The 8,160-nt window shown below is 43.5% G+C and overlaps 1 protein-coding gene across 1 annotated transcript; it reads right to left on the bottom strand.

The window, feature by feature from the left end:
- Nucleotides 1-5,367: 5,367 nt before the first annotated feature.
- LOC125355755 lies at nt 5,368-7,047 on the bottom strand. The gene is made up of 3 exons (XM_048352163.1): nt 6,294-7,047; nt 5,894-6,176; nt 5,368-5,617 (listed from the first exon to the last, which is right to left on the bottom strand). Exons 1-3 carry the CDS (start codon nt 7,045-7,047, stop codon nt 5,368-5,370), a joined length of 1,287 nt encoding a protein of 428 aa, XP_048208120.1.
- Between the last annotated feature and the right edge of the window lie 1,113 nt (nt 7,048-8,160).

Genomic DNA, 8,160 nt, shown 5'->3' with positions numbered 1-8,160 from the left:
CACATATGTGTGTGAAAAGTACTGCATTTTTGCTAGTTTAAACAAAAATATGACAGTTTATTTGAAATTTTTGTTTCATATAGATTTACTCTGCTCCTTGTCTTGAAGTAGGTGGTTTCTGTCACATGACTGGATATAGTTCATAGTCTCACTTTTTTTTTTTTTTTAGGTTTGTTAACAACATGTTTAGAGACCAGCAGCACTGCTCGGACTATTTATTTTGGAAATGTATCTGAACCTTGGCTCAAGAAGTTCTCTAATTTCAGAGATCTGGTAGGCAGAGATCTTGATTATCTTGTCTTCTTTCTGCCATTTCTATAATGGCTTACTCTAAGCTTAGGTTCATGTTCTTTTTTTCACTTTTCTTTATGCTTTTATTGTTGGAACTGGTGATTACATGTTTAATGTTTTGAGAGCGGTATAAAATCAGTACAAAATTTAGAATCGTGACTTGAAAAGCAAGAACAACCATCAACTTGACTAAGTTCAATATTATATTATCTAAGGCTCTACAGTATTAGAAAAATAGAAAACTATGAAAAATAACAATGTCAAAACACATGGACATTAACATACGTGGTAAAGTAGAATGTAAAGATATAACATTATGTTCCTTCCAACAAGATGTATAAGAAAAGAATAAAATGTATATTTCTGTTAAATTATTTACTACTAACATAAATAAGTATAAAATATCTTGCATCTGTGGACCTGACTCATTGGTAGAAAACAAGACCCTGATGTCAATTTAATAGTGTCCAAAGGAGAAAAAGTAGATATAAATTTCATCAGTGCAAGAACTTTTCATTTAGCATCATAATGGAACTATTTAAATACATGTTCTGTTCTGGTATGATTTGTATTTGGGTAAAAGACTAAATGATTTCATCAGTGGACTTAGAGAACCTTAGTTTATTTATTAGTTCGTGTAGCAGTCTTTTCCCTATGTTCTATTCATACATGGAATATTAAATAAAATAATGACTGATAAACTTACTGGAGTGACTTTTTTGAGGAGGTGCTGATTCTGATTTTAAACTCAGGAACTGAGTGCCATTCCTGAGCTTGTATACTCAAAGCCAGTACTGTGCCTCTTGAGCCACAGGTCTACTTCCAGCTTTGTAAATTTGTTGGTTAATTGGAGATAATAGTCTTACAGACTTTCCTGCCTGGGCTGGCCTCAAACTGTGATTCACAGATCTCAGGCTCCTAGCTAGGATTACTGGCATGAACCCCCAGAGTTCCAGCTGGAAAGACATTTTGAGAACATGTTAAAATGGGACATTTTACGTTAGAATTTCTTGACACTAGTTATTATTCATAAAAGACACCTTTTGCTTATTCATATTTTAACTTTACAAGTTCTTATTTGAATGGTATACAATGTAAAATTCAGTAAGTTATGTAACATGAAATAATGAAACCAGGAGATTTGGTGATTCCATTTCCTTAACTATAAAAATAATTTCTATGAAATATAATAATTGAACATATTTGTGATCTGATAATACAAACTTACCACTAAATATTATATGAACAATAGAAGTAAAGAAGCTGTCATACTGTATGCATAAAGCAATTGTTATGCCCAAGTCCTCGAAGTCCACCAAGAAGACCACCGAGAGCCAGACATTCCGAAATGCAAAAGCAAGGCTTTATTTAGGCGCTGCAGCCCGGGCCTCGTCCTACACACTGACGCAGCGGAGGTTAGGAGGAAGGCCACCAGCAGAGTTTTACATGGGTATTTAAAGGAAAAAATCACAAAGTTACATAAACCAGGTGCAGGCAGGATTGGGGCGTGAGGACAAAGCTGATTGACATGAGCCAGGAACAGGGTTGGGGTGTGAGGACAAATTTGATTGATTCGGGGCTAGGGGTTCTCTAAAAATTGGTCTGATGACATTCCAGGGTGGTCAAAGTATCTGGAACGTTCCTGAACTGGTTGGGCCATCCAGGAAATGGGTTTTTATGGCAGGTCGGTTTTGGGAAATGGGTTTTTATGGCCAGTTGGTTTTGGCACAAATAACTTTGTTCCTGGAATCTGTATAATGCCTAATTAGTTTTGCCATAAACAAGCCATTTCCCAGGTTTTATGTACGTGCTGGGTCATTCTTAGCTTATCACAAACAACAAGATGGTTGCAATTTCAAGATGGAGTTATCCTAGTCCTTCATTCCCCCCTAGACTTAGGGACATGAAGCACAATCCTGTGTTTCAGACTTAAGAGTGAATTCCAACAATTCTCTTTCTGGAACAGGTATGTACCTGCTCCACTGCACCATTATCTGTATGGTGTTTAGTCTGTTCTTCATGAATTGTACTAGTCTATTCAGAATGCAAGGCCTGATTGTCAGTAATAGAATGATAACCATCAGGGGCCCCAACAAAGTAGATATTAGGGTAGTAAGCCATGGGGAAGAATTGAACCATCTTTCAAACCAGCCTTGTTTTGACTCATACTCTCTTTGTCTCTTTTCTAATCCCTCTCTGAGCTTGGACATGTTATCTTTTACTATTCCTCAATGGTCAACATAAAAGAAACACTCTTCTCCTAATGCAGTACAGAGTCCTCCTTGCTGTAGAAACAGTAAGTCTAGCCCTCTTCTATTCTGGAGGACTACTTCTGACAATGATGTCAGGGACTCCTGGAGATGAGAGATAGACTCTTCTATTTTCTTAATATCCTCATCTATGGACATTTGTAGGTCATCATAATATCCTCTCTGTTGGATTAGGGAGGCTACTCCTGTACCTAGTCCTCCCAAGCTGGCTCCTACTAACAGGCTTAAGGTAATAGCTGTAAAGGGCTCTCTTTTCATCTGGGGAATATATTCCAGACTGAGCTGTCTCCAGGAGTTCTGTAAGTGATCGAGGAAATCTGGCTCCGTATAGTAAGATATGGTGGGCACTAGTCGTACTAACACACAGGAATCCTCAAATTCCTTTAATACAGTAGAGTGTACACAAGAGATTAAACCCATTTTAGAACATGACCACCACACATCTTTTGGTGGCAGCCAGTAGCCAGTTGCTGATTTACAGTCAATAAGATGGTTACATAAAGGACTCATCTCTTTTCCTGGTTTTCCAATACATGTGCCTGAACCAGTAACTCGAGTTAGGGTGAGCCCTACCTCAGACTTCCATCTGCAAGACTCTTCCTCATTGGCTTGGGACACATTATCAGAGACAGCAATGCCTTCATAATAAGGTGGAGCAACATCATAACATAACCAGCATGACTTAGTCAAATTGGGCTGAGTATGGTTTAAGATCATATAGGATTTCTGCATCAGGTTTACTAAGGGGTTCTTATTACAGGGTAGATAAGCCAAGGCATATATGGGGGAAGGCTTGGTACCTGGGACCAGTGTCAAGTTGAGAGAGGGTTCTTGAGCTCCTGAGGGGGTAGGGCCTGGGGTCGGCTTAACAGGTCTGTTAATGGTGTCTTCGGGCTTTAAGGCCGAGTTGGGCCCCACTGCCACATCTGTCATAGGTTTAGCAATGAGCTTGAGCTGGAAAGTGATTCCATGATCATATCCTGTCATGTACAATCTTAATCCCCATGTCATTCCTCTGGGCCATCCACCAAAAGTCTTAGCAGTTTTGGTGAACTTAATAACTAGGCGGTTACATCTATATTTAGTACAAGCTCCTTGTCCCGACCACCAGTTAGCCCATTCACAAGCAAGATTATTTTCTTTTTCTAGACCCTTTCCTGTATGGTTCCTTTTTATGGTTATTAGGCCCCAGCTGGAGTGTGGGTCCCAGTTAGCTTGTCCCGTGGTTTCACACCCCCATTTTTTACAAAAATAAATCTGTCTCCCCTCCACATTTCCTCTCATCTGCTCTAGTTCTCCCATCCCTGGGATACACATAGAATGGTATATCTCTCAGTTCTGCTCTAAGCTTTGGGTGGCCACATCCATATCCAGATCCCCATGTTAGAGAGCTGTATTTGCATAGAACTACACTGGACTCTTGCTCATTACACTCAGGAAGCTGCTTGTCCAGATTTGGGTCAAAGTCATCTGGCACATCCCAGCTGCCTGCAGCTAGGTCACACAATTCCACTATTAAATCTGGCCACCAGGTTCCTAAGGGGGCTTCTTTAGTTGCTAGGATAATGGGTTTTCCCCCTTTTGGAGTGAGCTTCCAAGATAACTGCAAAGGCTGGTGAGGGTTAGGATTAGCATCAACATTAGCTTGGACAGCAAAATAGGAAAGCAAAAAGTAAATAATCATGATAGTAACAATATTCAGTCTAACTTTTGTTTCTTGAGGCGAAGGTGAAGCGGTTGGTTTGGATGTTTGGAGACTTCCCATGTTTCTCCACGGAAATCTTCATCCAAGCTGAAGGGGTCAGCTGGTTTGGCGTGGGAGTAATGAACCCAGGTGGTGACGCTGTCTACCTTGAGGGAGGTGGGTGTAGTCAGCAGCACTATGTAGGGTCCCTTCCACCGTGGTTCCAAGGAGTTTGGGTTGTGTCTCCAAACGAACACCCAGTCCCCTGGTCTAAATAAATGAGGGGTAGGGACAGAAGCAGAATCATATAGTGCCTTAAGTTGAGGCCACACACTCTTATGCACAAGCTGTAAATGATTAAGTTTACATAGAAATTCAGTATCATCTAAATCTGTAAGCAATTCAGTCTGAAGGCTAGGAACAATGGGTGGGGGTTTGCCGGTACATTATTTCAAAGGGAGTAAAGCCAAGCTGATAAGGAGAGTTTCTTACTCTAAACAAAGCAAAAGGAAGGAGCGACACCCAATCTGCACCAGTCTCTAAGGCCAATTTAGTTAAGGTCTCTTTTAGGGTCTGATTCATTCTTTCTACCTGTCCTGAACTCTGGGGTCTATAAGCACAATGTAATTTCCAATCCATCCCCAGTGCAGTGGCTATTCCCTGACTTAACTTTTGAGACGAAGGCTGGTTTGTTGTCCGACCCAATGGTGGATGGGAAGCCATACCTGAGTAAGATTTCTTCCAAGATCTTCTTAGCCACCACTTTTGCAGTTTCATGTTTTGTTGGGTAAGCTTCAACCCATCTACAAAAACTAGCAAATATTTATATCCGAATCTTCCAGGTTTAATTTCTGTAAAGTCCACTTCCCAATACGCACCTGACCTGTCTCCACAAAGGTGGCTTCCCTTCATAACTGGCTGAGTAGATGCATTGGTGAGCTGACAGGCTTTGCAATTTTTGACAATGTCCTCAATAATTTGGTTTCCCTGTCTAATTTTTATTTTTGAGTGGCAAAGCAAGTCCTGCATTCTTCGGGTCCCCATATGAGAAGCCTGGTGGATTCTCTTGAGGACCCCCCTACCTAGCTCTTGTGGCAAGATAAGTTTCCCTTCACAAATTTTTCACCATTCACTCTTTCCTTCTCTGTCTGGTGGTTTGTGGGCCATAGGAATTTTCCTAATCCATTCCAGGTCTTCTTGGGAATACTGGGGCATTGGGGGCAGAGCCCGTGGCCCTGGATCTGCTAGGGCTAATATTTCTGCTCTGGGTTGGAGGGCCGCCTTCTTGGCTGCGTGGTCAGCCAAGTTATTCCCTTTAGTCACTAAATCAATGCCCTTTTGATGTCCCGGGCAGTGCATGATAGCAATCTTCCTGGTTCCCAGAGGGCCCGGATGAGGTTTAAAATCTCCTGCTTGTTTTTAACAGTTTTTCCTTCTGCCATTAGTAGCCCCTTTTCTTGGTAGATGGCTCCTTGGACGTGTACGGTAGCAAAAGCATACCGGCTGTCCGTATATATGTTCAGTCTCTTTTCTTTTCCCATTTGCAGGGCTTTTGTTAGTGCCACTAGTTCTGCTCTTTGTGCAGAAGTTCCCTGGGGGAGTGCCTCTGCCCACACTATCTCAGTGTCCGTGGTGACCTCCCTGCTACCTTTTTCCTTCTCGAATGAAGCTGCTCCCATTGGTGAACCAGGTGTGCTCAGCATTTGGTAGCGGCCAATCCAGCAAGTCTGGCCTGAGGTTATGCACCTGAGCCAGGATCTGCTCACAATCATACAGGGGCGCTTCCAGGTCCGGATCCGGCAACAAGGTAGCTGGCTTTAATGCTGTTGGTACGCAAAAGCTGATACGCATGGGGTTAAGTAACAAGGTCTGGTAATGGACCATGAGGGCATTGCTCGACCACCAGTTGGGCGGTTGCTTCAGCACCCCCTCTAGAGCATGTGGAGTGGCCACAGTCAGGTTTTGTCCCAAGGTCAATTTGTCTGCATCTTTTACTAAGAGGGCTACTGCAGCTATTATTCTTAAGCACGGGGGGGCTAAGGGCAGGCTAAAAAAGTCATCCTTTAAATCCAGTACAGTATACCACACGTGGCTTGGTGATAAGGAACTCAGCAAAGTATATGGGTTTGGAACAGTTGGATGAATGTCCATTACTCTTTTGTTAACTTCTCTCAAGTCCTGTACTGGTCTATAGTCATTGGAATTAGGCTTTCTGACAGGCAATAGTGGAGTATTCCAAGCTGACTGGATGAGCTTCAGGATTCCTGATTCTAGTAATTTTCTGATGTGGGGGGTGATCCCCTTCTTTGCTTCTAGTGACATAGGGTACTGGTGAACTTTTATTGGGTCAGCCCCAGCCTTGAGTTCCACAAAGATTGGAGGATGATGTTTTGCCAGTCCCATCCCTCCGGTCTCTGCCCATGTCTGGGGAAATGCCTGTAACCACTCATTCTCTGGAGACTCAGGCTTGAGATGCTGGTATAGCCTGTATTCATCTTCTAGCTTACTAGTTATTAGTATACTAACAGGCTTCCCTTTCGAGTCTGTCACCAAAGCCCCATCACTTGTGAATTGTATCTGAGCTTTCATTTTTGTTAGGAGGTCACGTCCAAGCAATGGGTAGGGGCAGTCAGGGATGACTAAAAATGAGTGGGTTACCCGGCCCACTCCTAGGTCCACTGTTCTTCGGGTAGTCCGTTTATAGGGTTTAGTGCCAGTTGCACCTTGCACCCATGTTGTTTTAGTGGACACTGGCCCCCTCGGGGCTAGTAATACTGAGTTTTCTGCTCCCGTATCCACCATGAACGTGACTGGGTTCCCCTCCACTTTCAAAGTTACCCTAGGCTTGGGGGGGGGCTGAGCCCCGACTCCCTCAGTCACTATCTTCAGCCAGTTCCAAGGCTGGCAACACCCTCGATCCTACTTTTCGCTTTTTCTCCTCCTTTTTGGCTAGTTCCGGGCAGTTCTTGAGCCAATGTCCCTCTTCCTTACAATAGGCAAACTGATTTTCTCCTACTCTAGGTTTTCTAGGTTGAGATTTGAACTTTTGCTCCCTGACAGGAGACGAGGGCCACCTGAAGTTTCCAGTTTGTACAGAGGTTAGGATTTCCCTAATGTCTCTCCTGTGCTGGGCTTATTGTTGCTCTAAAATTTTAGCCTGTTGTGCTTGTTGCTGCTCCAGGATTCTAGACAAACTCTTCTCTTTTGCCCTGTCTCTCCTTTCATGTTCAGTTTCACATTCTCTGTCCTTCCGCTCCTGCCTCTGTTCCTCTGTCTCCCTTTTGTTATAGACCTTCTCTGCCACTGCTACTAAACCCCTAACAGATTTTTCACCAAGCCTCTCTATAGCCTGCAGGTTTCGCTTTATGTCTGGGGCAGCTTGGTTTATGTAGGTGAACATAACAATCTGAGCGGATTCTTGAGTTGCAAGATCGTACGGGGTGTACTGACTAAAGGCTTCTGTAAGCCGCTCGAGGAATGCTGCCGGACTTTCATTCTCTCCCTGCCTCACATCATAGACTTTGGCCATATTAGTAGGTCAGTGAGCCGCCATCTTGAGACCTGCCAACATAGCCTGGCAGTAGATGAGGAGTCGTTCCCTACCTTCAGCCATGTTGTAGTCCCATGTGGGTCAAGTCTCAGGAAAGGATACTGCGATCACGGCAGGGTCTGTGAAGGGCGCTCTGGTGGGGCCGGGGACAAGTTTCCAGGCCGCCTTTTGGATGTGACTCCTCTCCTCGGTGATGAAAAGGACCTGTAAAAGCTGGTTACAATCGTCCCAAGTGGGCTGGTGAGTGAAAAGGACAGTTTCAATTAAACGAATCAAATCTTGGGGTTTCTCAGAAAAGGGGGCGTTTTGGGTACGCCAATTGTATAGGTCACTAGTAGCAAATGGCCAGTACTGGAGCTGCTGTT

The sequence above is a fragment of the Perognathus longimembris genome, chromosome 7 (assembly GCF_023159225.1).
Source record: "Perognathus longimembris pacificus isolate PPM17 chromosome 7, ASM2315922v1, whole genome shotgun sequence".
NCBI classification, from domain to species: domain Eukaryota; kingdom Metazoa; phylum Chordata; class Mammalia; order Rodentia; family Heteromyidae; genus Perognathus; species Perognathus longimembris.
The sequence above is the reverse complement of the archived record's forward strand: the minus strand, read 5'-3'. Positions and strand labels throughout refer to the sequence as shown.